General features: G+C 44.2%; 1 protein-coding gene across 1 annotated transcript in view; it reads left to right on the forward strand.

Annotated features, from left to right (window-relative positions):
* Positions 1-23,879, forward strand: part of LOC141165936 (V-type proton ATPase subunit S1-like) — a 150,807-nt gene that overhangs the window by 42,146 nt on the left and 84,782 nt on the right. The window contains exon 2 of the mRNA XM_073652041.1: positions 22,318-22,441. Coding sequence (XP_073508142.1) covers positions 22,318-22,441 — 124 coding nt within the window. The remainder of the gene's footprint in view (positions 1-22,317; positions 22,442-23,879) is intronic.

The following is a 23,879-nucleotide window of genomic DNA, read 5'->3' on the forward strand; positions in this document are numbered from 1 at the left end:
CGCCCTCAGCTAGAAAGTCAGGAGGAATGTAGCAGTGATCTCTTGACAAAAGGATTGTGAGTAGTGTTGAGCGATACCTTCCGATATCAGGAAATATCGTATCGGATTGGATCGGGCCGATACCCAAAAAGTATCGGATATCGCCGATTCCGATACCGGAAACCAATGCAAGTCAATGGGACACAAATATCGGAATGAAAATAAACCCTTTCTTTCCTTGTAGGTTAATTCTACATGAAGTAAAACAACTAAGAATAATGTAGAATGACATGAAAAGCCGGCAATTCAGCAGCGGCATTCACCGGTACCCGACAATTTACAACAGAAAGAATAGAGCATCACACATAGATTAGATAGATAGAAACATGTCAGTCACATATATATGAAGTACAGTGACAGTGTTGCTTACTGTACTTGTCATTTAGTGTAAAGGATTTATTAAAAAAAATATTAGTGTTTTCGTGCACCGTCTCTTTAAAAAAGCCGGCCGGCAATTCAGCAGCGGTACCCGACAATTTATAACAGACAGAATAGAGCTTCACACATAGATTAGATAGATAGAAACATGTCAGCCACATATATAAGAAGTACAGTGACAGTGTTGCTTACTGTACTTGTCATTTAGTGTAAAGGATTTATTTAAAAAAAATAATAGTGTTTTCATGCACCGTCTCTTTAAAAAAGCCGGCCGGCAATTCAGCATCTGTACCCGACAATTTAGAATAGAAAGAATAGAGAATCACACATAGATTAGATAGATAGAAACATGTCAGTCACATATATATGAAGTACTGTGACAGTGTTGCTTACTGTACTTGTCATTTAGTGTAAAGGATTTATTTAAAAAAATAATAGTGTTTTCATGCACCGTCTCTTTAAAAAAGCCGGCCGGCAATTCAGCATCTGTACCCGACAATTTAGAATAGAAAGAATAGAGCATCACACATAGATTAGATAGATAGAAACATGTCAGTCACATATATATGAAGTACAGTGATAGTGTTGATTACTGTACTTGTCATTTAGTGTTAAAATAAAGGATTTATTTAAAAAAAAATTGGCGTGGGGTTCCCCTTAATTTTAGGCTCTAGCGGAGGTTAAGCAGACAGCTGGGGCAAATGTTTGAAGCCTGGGAAGGGGGTAATACCCACGGAGCTTCCCAGGCTACTAATATCAGCCCCCAGCTGAATACCTAGCCTTTACTAGCTATTAAAATGGGGGAACCCCCCCAAAAAAATAACGTGGGGTCCCCCCTAATTTAATAGCTAGCACAGGCTAGGCAGACAGCTGGGGGCTGATATTAATAGCCCAGGAAGGGTGCCATGAATATTGGCCCCCTCCCAGGCTAGAAACACCAGCCGTCAGCCGCCCCAGAAATGGCGCATCCATAGGATGCGCCAATTCTGGCACTTAGCCTCGCTCTTCCACGCTGCCCTGGTGCGGTGGCAGGGGGTAATAGGGTTGGGGTTGATGTCAGCTTATAATGCCAGCTGACATCAAGCCCAGGTTAGTAATGGAGAGGCGTCTATAAGACACCCCCATTACTAACCCCATAGTCAAAGTTAAAGAAAAACACAAACACCCAGAATAAAGTCCTTTAATTGAAATAAAGACACAATCCTTTATTGTTCTAAATTAAACCATACTTACCATCACGCCCATTCCAGCTGAAGCCAACGATCTCCTGCAATAAAAGTAAAATAATAAAGCAACCTCATCCTTACCTTTCCATGGTTCCCACGACAGCTTCAGCTCTGCTACATCGAGATGACAGGCTGGACCGCAGCAGAACGCTGCCATCCAGCCTGTCATCCCGCAGACACTGAGAAGCGCAGGCATGCTTGCACTCCTCAGTGTCTCTCTGTGACGTCATCCAGATGAGCCGAGTTCATGTCCAATGAACTCAGCTCACCTCATGCACGTCACTGACAGCGTGGGAAAATTCTCACGCTGAAGTGCTGAGTGCAGGAGAATTTTCCCACGCTGTCAGTGACGTACATGAGGTGGGCTGAGTTCATTGGACATGACCTCGGCTCATCTGGATGCCGTCACAGCCAGACACTGAGGAGTGGAAGTATGCCTGCGCTTCTCAGTGTCTGCGGGATGACAGGATGGATGGCAGCGTTCTGCTGCGGTCCAGCCTGTCATCTCGATGTAGCAGAGCTGAAGCTGTCGTGGGAGCCATGGAAAGGTAAGGATGATGTTGCTTTATTATTTTACTTTTATTGCAGGAGATCGTTGGCTTCAGCTGGAATGGGCGTGATGGTAAGTATGGTTTAATTTAGAACAATAAAGAATTGTGTGTTTATTTCAATTAAAGGACTTTTTTCTGGGTGTTTGTGTTTTTTTAAATACTTTACTAGAAATTCATGGTGGTCATGTCTAATATTGGCGTGACCCCATGAATTTCGGGCTTAGGGCCAGCTGATAATGCCAAGCTGGCCTTAACCCCTTTATTACCCAGTGAGCCACCGCACCAGGGCCCTGGATGAGTTGGGTACAGCGCCAGAAGATGGCGCTTCTATGAACGCGCCATTTTCTGGGGCGGCTGCGGACTGCAATTTGCAGCGGGGTGGCCCAGAAAGCTTGGGCCTCCCTGCGCTGCGGATTCCAGCCCCCAGCTGCCTAGTTGTATCTGGCTGGGCACAAAAATAGGGCGAAGCCCCACGCATTTTTTTTTTAAATTATTTCATGAAATTCATGGAATAATTAAGAAAAAAAGGGCTTCCCTATATTGTTGTGTCCAACCAGGTACAAATAGGCAGCTGGTGGTTGGGGGCAGCCCATTCCTGCCTGCTGTACCTGGCTGGACACAAATATAGTGCGAAGCCCCACGTCAATTTTTTTTTAATTATTTCATGAAATAATTTTTTTAAAAAAGGGCTTCCCTATATTGTTGTGTCCGGCCAGGTACAAATAGGCAGCTGGTGGTTGGGGGCAGCCTGTTCCTGCCTGCTGTACCTGGCTGGACACAAATATAGGGCGAAGCCCCACGTCAATTTTTTTTAAAATAAATCCTTTATTTTAACACTAAATGACATTTGAGGAGTTAATAAAGATGCAGTCCCTAAATTATTATTTATTTTTTAATTAATTTTTCCCAAAACTTTTGACGTGGGCTTCACCATATTTTTGTATGCCAGCCAGGTACAGCATCCAGCTTCTATGAACGCGCCATTTTCCGGGGTGGCTGCGGACTGCAATTTTCAGCGGGGGGGGGGGGGCAGAAAGCTTGGGCCTCCCTGCGCTGCAGATTCCATCCCCCAGCTGCCTAGTTGTACCTGGCTGGACACAAAAATAGGGAGAAGCTTCAAGTATTTTTTTTTTTTAATTATTTCATGAAATTCATGAAATAATTAAGAAAAAAAGGGCTTCCCTATATTGTTGTGTCCAACCAGGTACAAATAGGCAGCTGGTGGTTGGGGGCAGCCCGTTCCTGCCTGCTGTACCTGGCTGGACACAAATATAGTGCGAAGCCCCACGTCAATTTTTTTTAAATCATTTCAGGAAATTCATGAAATAATTAAAAAAAATTGATGTGGGGCTTCGCCCTATATTTGTGTCCAGTCAGGTACAGCAGGCAGGAACGGGCTGCCCCCAACCACCAGCTGCCTATTTGTACCTAGCCGGACACAACAATATAGGGAAGCCCTTTTTTTCTTAATTATTCCATGAATTTCATGAATTTAAAAAAAAAAAACGTGGAGCTTCGCCCTATTTTTGTGTCCAGCCAGGTACAACTAGGCAGCTGGGGGCTGGAATCTGCAGCGCAGGGAGGCCCAAGCTTTCTGGGCCCCACCCGCTGCAAATTGCAGTCCGCAGCCGCCCCGGAAAATGGCGCGTTCATAGAAGCGCCATCTTCTGGCGCTGTACCCAACTCATCCAGGGCCCTGGTGCGGTGGCTCACTGGGTAATAAAGGGGTTAAGGCCAGCTTGGCATTATCAGCTGGCCCTAAGCCCGAAATTCATGGGGTCACGCCAATATTAGACATGACCACCATGAATTTCTAGTAAAGTATTTAAAAAAAACACAAACACCCAGAAAAAAGTCCTTTAATTGAAATAAACACACAATTCTTTATTGTTCTAAATTAAACCATACTTACCATCACGCCCATTCCAGCTGAAGCCAACGATCTCCTGCAATAAAAGAAAAATAATAAACCAACCTCATCCTTACCTTTCCATGGCTCCCACGACGGCTCCAGCTCTGCTACATCGAGATGACAGGCTGGACCGCAGCAGAACGCTGCCATCCAGCCTGTCATCCTGCAGACACTGAGAAGCGCAGGCATACTTCCACTCCTCAGTGTCTGGCTGTGACGGCATCCAGATGAGCCGACAATGAACTCGGCTCACCTCATGTACGTCACTGACAGCGTGGGAGAATTCTCCTGCACTCAGCGCTTCAGCGTGAGAATTTTCCCACGCTGTCAGTGACGTGCATGAGGTGAGGTCATGTCCAATGAACTCGGCGCACCTCATGCACGTCACTGACAGCGTGGGAAAATTCTCACGCTGAAGCGCTGAGTGCAGGAGAATTTTCCCACGCTGTCAGTGACGTGCATGAGGTGAGCTGAGTTCATTGGACATGACCTCCGCTCATCTGGATGCCGTCACAGCGAGACACTGAGGAGCGCAAGCATGCCTGCGCTTCTCAGTGTCTGCGGGATGACAGGCTGGATGGCAGCGTTCTGCTGCGGTCCAGCCTGTCATCTCGATGTAGCAGAGCTGAAGCTGTCCTGGGAACCATGGAAAGGTAAGGATGAGGTTGCTTTATTATTTTACTTTTATTGCAGGAGATCGTTGGCTTCAGCTGGAATGGGCGTGACTGTAAGTATGGTTTAATTTAGAACAATAAAGAATTGTGTCTTTATTTCAATTAAAGGACTTTTTTCTGGGTGTTTGTGTTTTTTTTAAATACTTTACTAGAAATTCATGGTGGTCATGTCTAATATTGGCGTGACCCCATGAATTTCGGGCTTAGGGCCAGCTGATAATGCCAAGCTGGCCTTAACCCCTTTATTACCCAGTGAGCCACCGCACCAGGGCCCTGGATGAGTTGGGTACAGCGCCAGAAGATGGCGCTTCTATGAACGCGCCATTTTCCGGGGCGGCTGCGGACTGCAATTTGCAGCGGGTGGGGCCCAGAAAGCTTGGGCCTCCCTGCGCTGCGGATTCCAGCCCCCAGCTGCCTTGTTGTACCTGGCTGGACACAAAAATAGGGCGAAGCCCCACGTATTTTTTTTTTAAAATTATTTCATGAAATTCATGGAATAATTAAGAAAAAAAGGGCTTCCCTATATTGTTGTGTCCGGCTAGGTACAAATAGGCAGCTGGTGGTTGGGGGCAGCCCGTTCCTGCCTGCTGTACCTGACTGGACACAAATATAGGGCGAAGCCCCACATAATTTTTTTTTAATTATTTCATGAATTTCCTGAAATAATTAAAAAAAAATTGACGTGGGGCTTTGCACTATATTTGGGTCCAGCCAGGTACAGCAGGCAGGAACGGGCTGCCCCCAACCACCAGCTGCCTATTTGTACCTGGTTGGACACAACAATATAGGGAAGCCCTTTTTTTCTTAATTATTCCATGAATTTCATGAAATAATTAAAAAAATAAAAACGTGGAGCTTCTCCCTATTTTTGTGTCCAGCCAGGTACAACTAGGCAGCTGGGGGATGGAATCTGCAGCGCAGGGAGGCCCAAGCTTTCTGCCCCCCGCTGAAAATTGCAGTCCGCAGCCGCCCCGGAAAATGGCGCGTTCATAGAAGCTGGATGCTGTACCTGGCTGGCATACAAAAATTTGGCGAAGCCCACGTCAAAAGTTTTGGGAAAAATTAATTAAAAAATAAATAATAATTTAGGGACTGCATCTTTATTAACTCCTCAAATGTCATTTAGTGTTAAAATAATGGATTTATTTTAAAAAAAAATGGCGTGGGATCCCCCATAATTTTAGTCTCTAGCGGAGGTTAAGCAGACGGCTGGGGCAGATGTTTGAAGCCTGGGAAGGGGGTAAAACCCACGGAGCTTCCCAGGCTACTAATATCAGCCCCCAGCTGAATACCTAGCCTTTACTAGCTATTAAAATGGGGGACCCCCCCAAAAAAAATGACGTGGGGTCCCCCCTATTTTAATAGCTAGCAAAGGCTAGGCAGACAGCTGGGGGCTGATATTAATAGCCCAGGAAGGGTGCCATGAATATTGGCCCCCTCCCAGGCTAGAAACACCAGTCGTCAGCCGCCCCAGAAATGGCTCATCCATAGGATGCGCCAACTCTGGCACTTAGCCTCGCTCTTCCACGCTGCCCTGGTGCGGTGGCAGGGGGTAATAGTGGTGGGGTTCATGTCAGCGCCAGCTGCCATGAAGCCCAGGTTAGTAATGATGGGCGTCTATAAGACACCCCCATTACTAACCTACAAAGTGTTAAAAAGAAAAAACACACACTACACCCAGAAAAAAATAATTTATTTGAAATAAAACACACAATTTTATTTAATTCTTAGTTTACTAAAAATAATAGTTACCTGTCCACGTTCCTGCGCTGATCTCCCATGCACAGCTGTCACATCTGGAGATGGTGACAGCTGTGCATGGCTGCTGTAAGCTCACGCTGCCGGGAACACGTCCGCTCCCGGCAGCGGGAGCCACTGACTGAGGTCACCGGAGTGCATTCAGTCAGCGCAGCTCCGGAGACCTCCTTTACGGCACTGCTGTACCGTGGGAATTTCTCACTATACAGCAGGGCCGTAAAGCAGCTAACCGGAGCAGCGCTGCCTGAACTCCGGTGAACCCGCTTATGCTGTCATTCTAGCGGCGGCAGCGGTTCAGAGCGGTCACATTCTATGTGGCTGCTCTGAACTGGAGATCTTCGTGGGACACTCGTGGACTACTACGGAGGGGTAAGGATAAGGTTGTGGTTTATTATTTTATATTTTATTACAGGAGATCAATGGCTTCGGGGAATTAGGTGTCTTGGTGAGTATAGGTGTAGTTTTTTATTTTTTACTTTATTTTAGGTGGCGATCGGCGGGGACAGGTAATGTATGAACTTATTTCTTTTAGGTAACCACTGGCCACCAATGACATGTATTTAACATTTATTGGGGACACAGTAGGGCAATTTAAATAGCAGGATCAGTCTGATGGGAACTACTGCTCCCATCGAGCTGATCCTGCTGGCAGGAGTGGACGGGGGACAGACATAGGCCGATGGGAGTAGTAGTGTCACATCGGAGTATGTCTGCCTGCACGCACACACACCGCACACACCCGCACACATCGCACAGACACCCCGCACACACACCCCGCACACATCGCACAGACACCGCGCACACCCGCACAAACATCGCGCACACACCCCGCACACACACCCCGCACACACACTAATCATGACGGGTCTGGGAGGTGAGGCTGACCTGTGTGGCCGTGGGAAAGTTCATGTGAGTTCATGCAGTCAAGCATGAACTCACATGAACCCTCTGAGGGCAACGCGGCGACTTCAAATGAACAGCTGATCGGCATCACCTGATACCTCAGCTGTTCATTTGAAATAACCGGCGGGAAAGCGCAGCACAGAACGGGAAAGCCGGCGGTGAAGTCTTTTCACTGCCGGCTTCCCCGCCCGGGTCCTTCGCTCCCCGCTCCTTGGTGCTGCGCTCCCCGCCCGGTCCTAACTTACGATCGGGATGGGAGGTGGCGAGGGGAGCGGAGGATCGGGGTGGGAGGCTGCGGGGAAGCAGTATGGGGCTGTGTGATTGTTTAAAAGCCGGCGGCTTTATACCGCCCGCCGGCTTTTAAACAATCAGGAGAATTCTCCCCCGCTGGGATGGCATTCTGATGACAGGCTGGATCGCGCTGCCATCCAACTTGTCATCCTTCACAGACACTACAGAGCGCAGGCATTATGGGAACTTCCGATTCCGGTATCCGATATTGTAAAAGTATCGGAATTAAGTATCGGAATTCCGATACCGCGAATATCGGCCGATACCCGATATTACAGTATCAGAATGCTCAACACTAATTGTGAGACAACCCCATAACTCCTTGGCCAGATGAATAATCCAGATCCTTTATGCACACCAGTACATATTCACACTAAGCCTTAGGCAACGTTCAACAATATAATCGGATAATCTACTATTTTTTAGTTATTAAGCCTAGACAAATTGTGATTTTTGTGTTCATTTGCTGCAAGCTTACATACAAGTAGTATATAGTCAAGCGCCACTATTAAATTTCTTGTGCAATGTTCAAACATTGAGGAAAATTTCCACTGTGGAACTGGTCGCAAATTTGTGACAAATCTGTTAAGAATTCACAGACATAATGTGTATGTGTTACAGATTTCATTGCAGATTTCGCTGCTGATTTCACCCTACTCCAATACTAAGCACTGAATTGGATGAAAACCTCAATGGAGATCCGCACAAGAATGGGCATGCTGCAGATTAGAAATCTGCACAATGCTTTCATTTTTCTGCAAAGTGGTCATGGGAATTTTGAAAAACCCATTTACTTGTGTTGTACTGTAAAATCCTTGACAAATCCACAACATGTGAACTTGGCCTTATTTTGCTTGTATAAATCACTCTGCCAGCACGAAAGACATTACGGCTTGATATGACATAGATATATACATAGATACATAGATGGATAGATAGATAGATACAGTGGTGGCCAAAAGTATTGGCACCCCTGCAATTCTGTCAGATAATACTCAGTTTCTTCCTGAAAATGATTGCAATCACAAATTCTTTGGTATTATTATCTTCATTTAATTTGTCTTCAATGAAAAAACACAAAAAGAATTGTCCTAAAGCCAAATTGGATACAATTCCACACCAAACCTAAAAAAGGGGGTGGACAAAAGTATTGGCACTGTTTGAAAAATCATGTGATGCTTCTCTAATTTGTGTAATTAACAGCACCTGTAACTTACCTGTGGCACCTAACAGGTGTTGGCAATAACTAAATCACACTTGCAGCCAGTTGACTAAGGCTGCGTGCCCACGTTGCGTATTACAGGCGTATATGCTGCAGAATTTCCGCAGCGTAAATGCTTGTAAAACGCATGTATATCCGCACCCCATGTTCCCCAATGGCATTCCGCAATGTCAATGCCCATGCTGCGGATTTTTCCGCAGCGTATATGCTGCGTCAAAAATCCGCAGCATGTTCATTAATTTTGCGGAGGCGCAGCGGAATCAATGTGCGGATGGTACCCAAGTCTGGATGAGAGGAGACTCTCATCCAGACCTGGGTACCAAAGAACCTGTAAAAAAAAAGAAAAAATAAAGTTTATACTTATCTTCTGATGTCTTCCCGGTATTTTCCCGCCGTCGCACTGTTATGTGAAGGACCTGCCACGTCATTGAGTCATGTGACCCATCACATGACTCAATGACGTCACCGCAGGTCCTGCACACAACAGCGTGAGCCGCTCAAGACTCCGGACTTGGCAGAGAATGCATCGGAAGGTGAGTATAAACTTTGTTTTTTTATTTTTTACCATTTTGATTCTTTTTTTTTAACTATTACTTGGTCACACTATATAAATCCATGCCGGTTGCATGGATTTACATAGTGTGAACAAGTTGTCAAGCACTTTTCCAAGTGATGCTTAAATCACTTGGAGAAGTGCTTGATAACCCGCATGCGGAAAAGCATGCAAAGACGCTGCAAAGACGCCTCACAAACACTTCTACCTGGCGGGAAAACCGCATGTAAAATCCACATGTGATTTTCCCGCCAGGGAGAAGCGTAAAAAATATGCTTCAGTTCCGCAACGTGGGCACTTAGCCTAAACCTCTGTCCTGTGTCCTTGTGTGTACCACATTGAGCATGGAGAAGAGAAAGAAGACCAAAGAACTGTCTGAGAACTTGAGAAACCAAATTGTAAGGAAGCATGAGCAATCTCAAGGCTGCAAGGCCATCTCCAAAGACCTGAATGTTCCTGTGTCTTCCGTGCACAGTGTTATCAAGAAGTTTAAAGCCCATGGCACTGTGGCTAACCTCCCTAGATGTGGACGGAAAAGAAAAATTGACGAGAGATTTCAACGCAAGATTGTGCGGATGGTGGATAAAGAGCCTCGACTAACATCCAAACAAGTTCAAGCTGCCCTGCAGTCCGAGGGTACAACAGTGTCAACCCGTACTGTCCGTCGGCGTCTGAATGAAAAGGGACTGTATGGTAGGATACCCAGGAAGACCCCACTTCTTATCCCGAGACATAAAAAAGCCAGGCTGGAGTTTGCCAAAACTTACCTGAGAAAGCCTAAAATGTTTTGGAAGAATGTTCTCTGGTCAGATGAGACAAAAGTAGAGCTTTTTGGGAAAAAGCATCAACATAGAGTGTACAGGAAAAAAAAGAGGCATTCAAAGAAAAGAACACGGTCCCTACAGTCAAACATGGCGGAGGTTCCCTGATGTTTTGGGGTTGCTTTGCGGCCTCTGGCACTGGACTGCTTGACCGTGTGCATGGCATTATGAAGTCTGAAGACTACCAACAAATTTTGCAGCATAATGTAGGGCCCAGTGTGAGAAAGCTGGGTCTCCCTCAGAGGTCATGGGTCTTCCAGCAGGACAATGACCCAAAACACACTTCCAAAAGCACTATAAAATGGTTTGAGAGAAAGCACTGGAGACTTCTAAGGTGGCCAGCAATGAGTCCAGAGCTGAATCCCATAGAACACCTGTGGGGAGATCTCAAAATGGCAGTTTGGAGAAGGCACCCTTCAAATATCAGGGACCTGGAGCAGTTTGCCAAAGAAGAATGGTCTACAATTCCAGCAGAGCATTGTAAGAAACTTATTGATGGTTACCGGAAGCGGTTGTTCGCAGTTATTTTGGCTAAAGGTTATGCACCCAAGTATTAGGCTGAGGGTGCCAATACTTTTGTCAGGCCCATTTTTGGAGTTTTGTGTGAAATGATCAATGATTTGATTTTGCTTCATTCTCTTTTGTGTTTTTTCCTTGCAAGCAAATTAAATGAAGATAATAATATGAAAGAATTTGTGATTGCAATCATTTTCAGGAAGAAACTGAGTATTATCTGACAGAATTGCAGGGGTGCCAATACTTTTGGCCACCACTGTAGATAGACAGATAGAGCATAACAATTAGTTTATTTAAATATAAGCATGGGAAATGCAGTATAGTAAAGTGTAGTATATTTTTTTCTACTTTTAAACCTTGTCAGATATGTGTCACCACTAAGGATGTCAGGGATCACATTTTATTTCCTAAGGACAAATGTTCTAACAACACATTTGATGACAGAAATTGTCCGGACATCAGAAATCTTATTTATCTCAAGACAAGTGGTCCCCTGGTAAACAAGCACATTGTCTGGCACAGCGCGAGAGCATGCTGAGTTGTCAGCAGAGTATTTGCCAGCTTATTTACAGTATCAGGAACATATCCAATATGCTTTAGGTTTCCCTACTTCAAAAACACCTCATAAAACTCACAAAGCTTTTATTTTGCTTTGATAATTATCTAATTATCACAGCATCATATAGGTTTATGAGCGGATGGAGGGAGGGTAATGAATACAATATCATACTATGTGGTGGTTAAAAATGATCTAACTGCAGTGTAAATTATTTCCAATATTCTCTTTGTTGCTTTAAATGAATGAATTTTAAATTTTCTTGCCTTTTTTATAATAATATTATGACATGCTGTATGTGAAACATGAATTATAAGATAGTTTTAGTAAGTAGTTTCTCTGAAGTCTAAACTTTCAACAAGAGAAGAATACTGCCAGCAGAACTCATATATAATACATATATTTGCCTATTCAGTTTTCCACCTCATATTTTAAAGTGGCTAGAAGGAAGGAATGGTTATTAAATTGACCACTTTCAACACGCAGGCACGCACGCACTGACACGTGTGTGTATTGAAAGTGATGATTTCATTATTACAGTGTATAAAGTTGACGCGCCCCCTGGGCCGTGTGTGTAGGGGAATACCCGGAGCCAGGTCTCTGTGTAATACTGGGGGTTGTAGTCTCCGTGGCGGCGACCCGGTCCCGTGGCTCAGGGTGGTCAAACCAGTGGCGGATCTGTTTCCTTGGTTTTGTAATGTTTAAATGTCCGACTACGCCACCCGTGGATTGCGGTCACTGAGAACCGCCGCTGCGTGGCAGACCGCTGAGGCTGATGTTGTGTGCACAGCAGAGGGTAATATAATTCCCCACGGGAGGAGTATAGCCTCAGGGCAGCGAGTGCAGATGGTGGGGGTGATGGTGCGCGGGAGCAACAGTAATGACTCAGAGTCCAGTGATGCAGTCCAGGGTCTTTACTCACAGTTTTACACTCCAAGCCACTTCTGCAGGTGATGGCTGCCCACGTCGTGCTGTGCTCACCAGGTGAGGGGCTCGGCCAACTCCCAGGTACCTTTGGAATGCTTTTCAGGACCCCCTTCGTGTGTCCTCTCTCTTGCCTGTCGTACCCCACAATTGACCACGTTTATGTCCAGCTGCCTCGGGCCTTGGCGGGCAAACGTATGTTCCGTTTCCCTGGGTCCTATATGGTGCCTTCCTAACGGGTGTAGTGAGGGGCAGTGCACGTACAATGCCACGGCCTCCGGTTACTAGCTGAGGGTAGTTGCTCTCCTCCACTAGATGAGGGATCCGGTTCCCTTTTCTTGGCCTGACCCCCCTACTCTGGTAGCGGCGGGCGTGTGTTGGTGGCTGGCCGGTCCGCACCCCTGGGGTCTCTTCAGTCTTCTCCTAAAGCTTCCTCTGTTCTTCTTCCTTCCTTCCTTCTCCTCCAGGTCCAGGCCTTAAGTCTTGGCCTGCCTGCGGAGCAGAGCCCAAGCAGAGCCTCTGCTCCCCGCCTCCTTCTCTCTCTCTGCTCTCTCACCACTCTCTCTCTGCCTGACTCTAAGATGGTGCCCACCCTATATACTCCTCCTTACAGTGCACCCTGGATCTACTCTCCCCACCCACACACTACCGGGTTCCCCCTTTCTAGGTGTTCCTTCCCCCCACTCCAGCCAGGGACAGGGGCAGTTGTGCTCACACCCGGGAGCATTGTCGCCCTGTCCCCCGGAAATGTGGTGTAGTGCATGTGGGTGTTAGGGTCCTGAGTCACACTCCATCCTTACCTGGAAGTGAGATATCACACCTCTGGGTGAGATGCAATACCTCTGTAGTGACCGAACCCTCGGGGCGCTACACTATGAACACAAGTGAGCTGAGCTGCTTGAGGGGCAGGAGTGCTGGCAGACATACTTTAATCTCAGAACAGTCTTACCCTGCATTTATACCTATATAGCATTTTATAATATGGAGGCATAAGAATTTCTAAAGGTGAGAAAGGTTAAAAAAAACTCCTAACAGGTAATATGTTTAATATAGCTGCGTCTTAAAGAACTAGATTGAGTCCTGTGGTTTACCAGAGCTGAGCAATCCACAAGTGCTGGATATACAGAAGACAAGAAACCACTGCAATACAGCACATGATGGGGAAGTGGACATCACATCCAGACCTGGACTTTCATCAAGTATCCCAGATATCAATGCCCATCTGGTGCCAAGCAAGAAAGGGATAGGAGTGGCCATTGAGGAGCACTATAATGATAAAACTACAATACATAAACAAGAATGCTTGTTTGTCCGACTGCTTCTATGATCTCTATGACATAGTGTCACCAAACATGTATGACGCAAGCTTATCTCCGGGAGACAATTCAATTGGCTGTTCAAAATCGGACATGCTGGATTGATATTTTCCCCGAAAATAAATCGTCCAGGGTTCCCATGCACAGTAGATGGTCAGATGAACCCATCTGTATCGCTGGGTTCAGCCGACCTTAGTCTAATGTACGGTATATAGGGGTTAAAGTCTCAGCATAGCTGGCGCAATGGCATCACTAGATCACACCTGGTATGCGAAGCCTCAGTCTACACGCTGCATCAACTGGAACAGTGCATTGAAGAGAATGGGGTTGGGTGAACAGTTTAATTTATTGGTTTAATTGTCAGTCATTAGCTGTAAACTGTGAGGGCCATCATACTGTGTGAAGGCTGTGGGGACATCATACAATGTGTAAGGAGCTCTGGGGGGAATCATACCATGTGTGGGTAGCAGTAGGGTCATCATACTGTGTTGGGGACTGTTTGGTAATCATATTCTGTGTAGGGGATGTGGGGGAATAGATGCATCAAACTGTGGGTGCTGCTGTGGAGGCATTATACTGTGTAGGGGGCTGTTGGGTCCATCATACCGTGTGGTAGTTTGGGGACACTATATTTTGTGTGGCCAGCTGTGTGGGCGTCATACTGTGTAGTAGTATAATAGAGTGTGTGGGAGACTGTAAGAGCATCATACTCTGAAGGCTGTGACAGCAATAATATTGCACCTGGGAAGTTGTGGGGTCCTTGATACTGTGTGTGGGGTCCATCATACTGTGGGTCTATGGGGTCCATCATACTGTGTGTGGAAGGTAGCGGGGTCTGTCATACTATATGAGGTGAGCTGTGGGAGAATTAAGCTGTGTGTGGGGAGTGGCGAGGGCATCATACTGTGTGTTGGGAGCTGTGGAAACATAGTGCTTTGTATGTGAAGTTGTAGGGAATCATACTGTGATGAGCTGTGGTGGTATCATACTTTGAGGGGTTGGGGAGCTGTGGAGGTATTATATTGTGTGTGAGGGTTTATGGGGACACCATACAGTGTGTGGAGAGTTGTGGGGACATTAGACTGTATATTGGGTGACCGAGGGCAAGAATTCACGTTACAATAAGCCTTATCATTCTTTATTCTGCACAATATTAAATGATACATAATAATAATAAAAAACAGAAGCAACTGAGTTCCCAACCACTAACATAATAGTTGTAGCATCATCCCAAATCACCCTTTGTATCATGAGCTGTGACCTTTATTTACTGAAAAATGCAGAAGTGAATATTCTGCTGGAAAAGTAATGTTCAAGACAAAATGAATTACCCTTCCTTTTAGAAGCAAAATAAATCATGCATTGCGTAACGTATTGCCTACTGTGATAAAAATACAGTTATAGTAAATGTGTTTTTTAAATAATCTATTACTGATTGAAGGGGTTGTTCACTACTTTTATATAGATGAATTATTCCCAGGATAGGTCATCAATATCAGATCGCTGGGGGTGGCACACTTACCGATCAGCTGTTCTCTGTGCCAGAGGTGGCCAGATGTGATCAATAGCAGAGCTACTGTATAATGGCCGTGCAGGGGTGGATTAAGAGTAGCAAGGGCCCCGGGCAGTTTAGAAGGCGCGGCCCCCCCCACACACACACCTGATGTATCGCGTGACATGTCACATGATCCCCTGTGACAGATCATGTGATAGTTCACATGAAATTAATTTGGCACAATATTAATATATTAATTATAATATTTTTTTTTACATTAATTGTATGACTTAATATTGAGCACAATTAAGTATGCTGACATCCCCTATATACAGTATGAGACCCTACACACAATATGAGCTGCCACAATCCTCCCATACACAGCAGGAGGCCACATGTAGTCATCTATACACAGCGGGAGGCCACACGTAGCCATCTATACACAGCAGGAGTCTGCATGTAGCCATCTATACACAGCAGGAGGCTGCATGGCGCCATCTATACACAGCAGGGGGCCGCATGGCGCCATTTATACACAGCGGGAGGCCACATGGTGCCATCTATACACAGCGGGAGGCTGCACGTAGCCATCTATACACAACAGGGGGCTGCACGGCGCCATCTATACACAGCAGGAGGCCGGACGGCACCATCTATACACAGCAGGGGGCCGCACGGTGCCATCTATACACAGCAGGGGGCCGCATGGCCCCAGAGACAGCGGGAGGCCGCACGCAGTCACGCACACACACTCAAACATATACAGACATATACGCATAAACACATTTGAAACACAAAAATACATATAAACAGATATCACACAATGATATCTGCACACACACACTCACTCACCATCCCCCGGCTCCCGTCGTCCAGCTCCTCTCCGGTGGTAAGTAGCAGTGCAGGGCGCGCACGGCGTGACATCACACTAGCAGACACGGCCGCGCACAGGCCGAAGAAGAAGCAGCGGCAGTGCGCCGCTGCTGGGAGAGCGGTCCGGGGGACCCCGCCTCTGACTGCCGGTATGTGCCACGGCGCCGCACATATTATAATGAGGGCAATCTGGCCATGGAACCCCCGGATCCCCGGGCGGTAGCCAAGATTGCCCTCATTATAATCCGCCTATGTGGCCGTGGCCAGATACTGCACATTTTCACAAAAACCCTAAGCGAGATCATCTTACTGTGGAGAGATTTTAGGCTGATACAAAGAACAGATAGGTTCGTGCAGATAAAGGCATTCTGAGGAAAGTTTCTGACAGACAAATTCATCGTATTAAGAGAGCAGCTGCTAAATTACCATTATAAAGCACCAAACAGGTATTTGAAGCTGCAAAACCTGGAGTTTCTGTCTCTACTTATATTCGTTGGTTACAGCTAAGTTGGCTCTGCACACAAGACAAACAGGTCTGTCCTTTACATTTGTGAACAGATATTCTGCTTTCCACTTTTCTAGAAAGCTTCTGTTTTCCATCTTTCATTTATCCATTTTTGGGGGGTGGTGGGGTGGCCTGATGTGACCGGTAGCACAAGGTCACTAATGAATGTCAACAGAGGAGGGGGCACTTGTGGGTCCTGATTGATGTGCCAATGCACCAGCAGAGCATTCTGAGATTTGTAGTATTCAGTAAATATTGGTGTGCACAGCACTGAAACAATATTTGCAGAGTCAAAATGGTAAGAAGTAAAGAAAAGGGGTAAGATCTCAATACATAGTGAAAGGATAACAATGAAGAAAAAACAAGATAGAGAATACATGACAAAGAGCAATAAAATAAATCATGGCATGATCCAAAAAGGCCTAAAGGGGCATAGCACCAACTAAAAATGACCCCTCTTTAGCAGGTCAATAAAAATTAGCATTTATTGTACTAAATTAAAATAGTTATTTTATGGGGTAATGAATTAAAATGACAATCCTAATTTGCCATACGCAGATTGGATTATTTGATATGTGTATAATCAAATCTATTTATGGCAAATTACGATTGTCATTTTAATCCATTACCCCATAAAATAACCACCTCTAGTGGGGCTTTTTAGACCTTTTTGGATTAGATAACATACCCTTCCCAGGTCATTCCTCTCCATTTGTGGTTATTTAAAACTGTATTAAAACAAGGCATGAGCGCACTGGCTCAATAGCATACCTGTTCCCAGCTTGTTGAGGAGATAGAGGGTAGTAGGCGCTATGTGTGCAGAGATGTATGGGAGAGCACAAGAGAGAGATGTTGGGGGAAGAGCAGGGAACTTCCGGCTCAGGCGAATTCCGGTCTGGAAATGTGTCATAGCTTGGGAGCGCATTAATATTGGGCATGTTGTAAAAAGCCTCGTATTAGGCTATGTTCACACATCATGTGTTTTTCAGCATTCATTTCCTGCAGCAAAACCTGATCTCTTGCCAGGAGGTTGTTCAGGATTTTTGTTGCTGTTTTCTTGCTTTTTTTTTTTTGGTGCGTTTTTTTCAGCATTTTTTTACTGCTCTGTTATGCATGTACATAAAGTTCCGTGGAAAAAAAAAATCTCATTCTGGTTTAGGCACAAAAAAACACTGAAAACTTTACACCTGCGTTTTTGGTGCATTTTTTCAGTGTTTTTTCACCACCCATTACTTCCAATGAAGTGACATACTCTATTTTGCAAAAAAACATGCAAGCAATCCTAAAAAAAAAAAAAACATGTTATGTGCATGAGATTTCTGGAATCTCATAGACTTTGCTGGTACTGCAAATCGCAGCTGAAAATTTGCATAAAAAATGCATCAAAAAACGCTGAAAAAAACATGATGTGTGAACATAGCATTAACCAGGTAGCGTGCCAGACTCGAAACACAGGATTTCTAATATTAGCTGTATATGCATTGTCTACTAGCAGGCCAGCTCTAGTTGACATTTGGTATTTTCTTGTAGGCCAGTTTTAGCCTGAGATTTACATGTATGGAGTAGTGCATGTCCCAACAAGGCTGCGAAATCAGCAGTGAGGTGGTGGAGTCATGTGTTGGGCCGGAATCTTAGGGAGAGAGCTGGGATACCCCTTAAGGGTCCCCAAAGGAGTGAAAATGACCTTGACAAAGTATATGGAGTTTCAGACTAACCACTTTCTTCCATGTACAAAAAGAAGAACTGTGCCATCTTTAGCAAAATCATCTTCATGAATGACAATGCACCATCTCATGCTGCAAAGAATACCCCTTAGTCATTGGGTGCTATGGGCATAAAAGGAGAGAAAATCATGGTGTGGCCACTATCCTCCCCTGACCTCATCTCTATTGAGAATCTTTGGAGTGTGCTAAAGCAAAAGACCTACAAGAGTTGGAGGCAGTTCTTGGAGGTTATTCTTATTTCCTGCAAAGAAATTCAAGCAGAAACTATCCAAAAAGTCACAAGTTCAATTGATGCAAGAATTGTGAAAGTGATATCAAAAAAGGGGTTCTATGTTAACATATAACTTGGCCTGTTAAAAAGTTTTTGATTGAAACAGTTTTTGATTCAGTAAATGTGACATCTTAATGCTGCAAATTCAACAACTGACCATTGTCAGTTTTTAAAACCTATAAAATGTTTGGAAACTCTGTTCTGCATAATAATTTAGAACAGTGCATTTTGAGTTTTTTTTGTTTTGAAAAAAAAAATACCGTTATCATTGGGAGGTTTGTCCAATAAAATTAGAATTATTCTCTAACAGTTGATGATTTGAACATTCTACTGACAAATTTGCATTGACCATTTAGGAAAATCAGAGAAAATAGCATTTACATAATATATAATTTAGAATGCAGTGTATAATGGGAAGGTGTTCTATCCATGAAAATCATGACCAGAACATGTACAGTGGGGAAAATAAATATTTGATACACTGCCGATTTTGCAAGTTTTCCCACCTACAAAGAATGGAGGTCTGTAATTTTTATCGTAGGTGCACTTCAACAGTGAGAGACAGAATCTAAAAATAAAAAACAGAAAATCTTATTGTATGAATTTTAAATAATTAAATTGTATTTTATTGCATGAAATAAGTATTTGATCACCAACCAGCAAGAATTCTGGCTCTCACAGACCTGTTAGTTTTTCTTTAAGAAGCCCTCCTACTCTGCACTCATTACCTGTATTAATTGCACATGTTTGAACTTGTTACCTGTATAAAAGATACCTGTCCACACAATAATCAATCACACTCCAATCTCTCTACGATGGCCAAGACCAAAGAGCTGTTTAAGGACACCAGGGATAAAATTTTGGACCTGCACAAGGTTGGGATGGGTTACAGGACAATAGGCAAGCAGCTTGTTGAGAAGGCAACAACTGTTGGCGCAATTATTAGAAAATGGAAGAAACACAAGATGACTGTCAATCTTCCTCGGTCTGGGACTCCTTGCAAGACCTCGCCACGTGGGGTAAGGATGATTCTAAGAAAGGTAAGGAATCAGCCCAGAACTACATGGGAGAACCTGGTCAACAATCTGAAGAGAGCTGGAACCACAGTCTCAAACATTGCCGTTAGTAACGCACTGCGCCGTCATGGATTAAAATCCTACAGGGAACGCAAGGTTCCTCTGCTCACGTCAGCACATGTCCAGGCCTGTTTGAAATTCACCAATGACCATCTGGATGATCCAGAGGAGGCATTGGAGAAGGTCATGTGGTCAGATGAGACCAAAATAGAACATTTTGGTATCAACTCCACTCGCCTTGTCTGGAGGAAGAAGAAGAGTGAGTACAACCTCAAGAACACCATTGCAACCATGAAGCAAAGTGGGAGAAATATCATACTTTGGGGGTGCTTTTCTGCAAAGGGGAAATGACAACTGCTCCGTATTGATGGGAGGATGGCTGGGGTCATATATTGCAAGGTTTTGGCCAACAACCTCCTTCCCTCAGTAAGAGCTTTGAAGATGCATCGTGGCTGGGTCTTCCAGAATGACAGTGACCTGAAACACTTAGCCAGGGCAACTAAGAAGCATTTCAAGGTCCTGGAATGGCCTAGCCAGTCTCCAGACTTGAACCCAATAGAAAAACTTTGGAGGGAGCTGAAACTCCGTGCCCAGCGACATCCCTGAAACCTGAAAAATCTGGTGAAGATCTGTATGGAGGAGTGGGCCAAAATCCCTGCTGCAGTGTGTGCAAACTTGGTCAAGAACTAGAGGAAACGTTTAACCTCTGTAATTGGAAACAAAGATTTCTGTACCAAATATTTAAGTTCTGTTTTTCTATTGTATCAAATACTTATTTTTTGCAATAAAATGCAAATTAGTTATGTAAAAATCATACAATGTGATTTTCTGGATTTTTTTATATTCTGTCTCTCACAGTTGAAGTGTACCTAAGATATAAATTACAGACCTCTCCATTCTTTGTAGGTGGGAAAACTTGCAAAACTGGCAGTGTATCAAATACTTATTTTCCCCACTGCACGTGGAATACAGACATCTGAATGAGGCCTAAGGGTCATTATGATAGATGGCCCTGTCTATGGCAATAGGTCACCTCATGCAGGACCACCGCTCCATTCTGACAGGGGAGATAAGAGGCTTGTTCTCTGGATTGGAGGGGTCCCCAGTGATTGGAGCCCTCACCTATCTGAGAATTATGGATAGATAAAAACATTGCAGATAATTAAATTAACACATGTAAATGACTTTGGTAGTTTCTTATTTTTTTTCTTGCCCTAAAATCCCATGATTTTCCATATAGTTACCAGCAATTAACACTACACAGTGAATAAGCCAAGCCATACTTACCTTACAAAGCTCCCAGGGTGGTCCTTTTACTGAATAATTATAGCTGGAAGACTTGAAGGAATATACAGAGTTAAGAAGAAATTTTTTTAATATAATTACTGCTAATACTGTGCCGGCTAAGTGAGGAACCGTATGTTAATGTAAGAATTCATTAGAGAATGCCTCTGTCTTATTAACCTTACTATTTATTCCCAGCTGCACAGTAAAGGTCGTGGTAAACCATAGAGATGTAAAGAAATGTTGTACAAATGCCAATTTTTAATTTGCTGTGACAAGAAACTATTATTTCTGCAATAAAGGCCATTGTAATAACACTTGTATGAGCTAGCACATTCAGATAGTGCCCACTGGAAAATACATTGTCTGAGGGATCGTGATGCTGTATTTATTATGCTGCTGACAGAGATGGACATACCAGTAGTGCAACCACACTGAGCCCCCAGAGGTAAGGGGGTCCACATCTACCTCAAAATCAGGTGGAATTGTGCATTATGATGATCTGTTGGACTGTAAAGGGTCCCTGTATTGTTCTTGCTCAGGGTTCCTCTTCTGTCTGTATCTGCTCCTGGCTGCCGAACTACAACTATTTCTATAGTGCATGAGTAGTTTCGGCTTGAACTCCTGCAAGAAATGGTAGCTTCCTATGAGGAACACAAGTGGTGCCAGACAGACTCTGTTGACTATAATAAGCTCCGTATGGTTTCCTTTGGGGTGTCTAATCCAGCATGCCGCACTTTCTCTTCTGGTAAAAATGACTGAAATTAACCTAGCCTAACAGAGGGTCTGATGTATGTGTAAATCTAGCTTTAGGAAGAATGAAATCAGGAAAGGTTGTAAATTAATGTACATTTGACCAAATACTTAAAAACAGCACACTTTAGTATTTTTGGTAGGTGTTTCATCAGTATTTAGGCCACATTGGGTATTTGGTGAGTTTTTTACCTCAGTATTTGTAAGCCAAAACCAGGAATGGCTTCAAAACACAGAACAGGTGTGGCTCTTTTAAGTATAGTTGGTTACTGTTTGTTCCACTCCTGATTTTGGCCTACAAATACTGATGTATACTAAGGCCACATTCACATGTTCAGTATTTGGTCAGTATTTTACCTCAGTATTTATAAGCCAAGATCATCAGTGAAACAATCAGAGGAAAAGTATAATAGAAATACATCACCACTTCTGTATTTTTCACCTGATTTTGGCTTACAAATGCCGATGTAATAAACTGGACAAATAATGAATGTGCCAACGTGACCCAACACAAATACCAAGTGATACAGAATAGTGACCAAGATACTGACGTGTGAATAAGACAGATGTCAGAGTACATACCTGTGCACAGAAAACAAATATATGAATTTTATGGACGTAAAATATTACAGGTCATTTCAAAAGTTATTTATTCAATAGCGTTAATATTTGACACAAAGAATTTTCTGGTTTCAGCTCTACATGGGGAACAACACCGACCATAAATGCCGGCCATATAACTTCAAGCCAGGAATTTTATCAGTTATTGCAACAAGATGATAGAAAAGCGAGGTTCCTTGTCATGTTTCTCCAAGACACTGTAAGTAACTTCAATAAAGAAACAGTCAGGCTAAGTGCCCACGACGCAGAAATGCTGCATATTTTTTCCGCATCTCCCTGGCAGGAAAAACGCATGCGGATTTTACATGAGTTTTTTCCACCAGGTAGAAGCGTTTGTCAAGCGTTTTTGCATGCATTTCCGCATGCGGGTTATCAAGCGCTTTTCCAAGCGATTTTAGCATCACTTGGAAAGTGCTTGTCAACTTGGTCACACTATATAAATCCATGCAACCGGCATGGATTTATATAGTGTGACCAAGTAATAGCTAAAAAAAAAAGAATAAAATTGGTTAAAAATAAAAAATAAAGATTATACTCACCTTCCGATGGCCCCCAGTATTTTCTCTGCTCCATCTGGTCTGTTGTATGGGTCGGAGTGGTGTGAAAGGACCAGCGAGCGATGACGTCATTGAGTCATGTGACAGGTCACGCGACCGCTGACGTCGGCGGTCGTGTGACCTGTCACATGACTAAATGACTTCATGGCAGGTCCTTTCACACCACCGCGAACCATACAACAGACCAGTCGGAGCGGAGAAAATACTGGGGGCCATCGGAAGGTGAGTATAATCTTTATTTTTTATTTAAAATTATTTTTTTAACAGGTTCTATGGTACTCGAGTCTGGAGGAGAGTCTCCTCTTCTCCAGACCCGGGTACCATTCACACATAGAATCGCATAATATCCGTTTCCGCAAATGTGCTGACACGGATAATATGCGTTTCAATGCAAGTCAATGGCGGCAATTACGCTGCATGTCCGCAAAATTAATGGACATGCTGCGTATTTTTCCGCAATAATAATCCGCAGCGGAAATTTCCGCAGCATGTGCATAGCACATGCGGATTATCATTGGGGATCATGGGGCACATATTACCAAGAGTTTTTTAAGCTTTTTCACTGCGGAAATTCCGCGGCAAAAATGCTTGAAAAACGCATAGTGGGCACGCAGCCTAAATGTGGAAATACTCCGTTTGTTGTGTTGGTAGTTTGTGGAAGGATTCTTCAACCTTTACAGTATAATTGTAAGAAAACTGTGCCACTCAGCAAACTGATGTAATGAGGATGCATTAATTAGAAAGTACCGGTATATGGGAAGGCCATATGAGATCTAATAATTTAAAGGATTGTCAGGACTAACATAAATTTCTGCTGTCACTGTAGATGTGTCTGCAGATTGCTGAATCCTAACAGTGTGCAATGTGCTCACTGCCAGGATTCCCCAGTATTACTGTCACACGAGCACTGTTCATAGTCACCTTGCAGCTCCAAAATGGCTTTCACAAACAGATGTGGCACAAACAATTCTTTTTTACAGAGTCCAGGGGTTGCCCTGGCCTTTACCCTTAACCCCTGTACAGGGATCTGGACTTACACAGGGGTCCCTTAGCAAGGACCACAGAGTCAGGTGCTGTTTG

Source organism: Phyllobates terribilis, unplaced genomic scaffold (assembly GCF_046119375.1).
Source record: "Phyllobates terribilis strain yellow unplaced genomic scaffold, ASM4611937v1 Scaffold_11__3_contigs__length_659146591, whole genome shotgun sequence".
NCBI lineage: Eukaryota > Metazoa > Chordata > Amphibia > Anura > Dendrobatidae > Phyllobates > Phyllobates terribilis.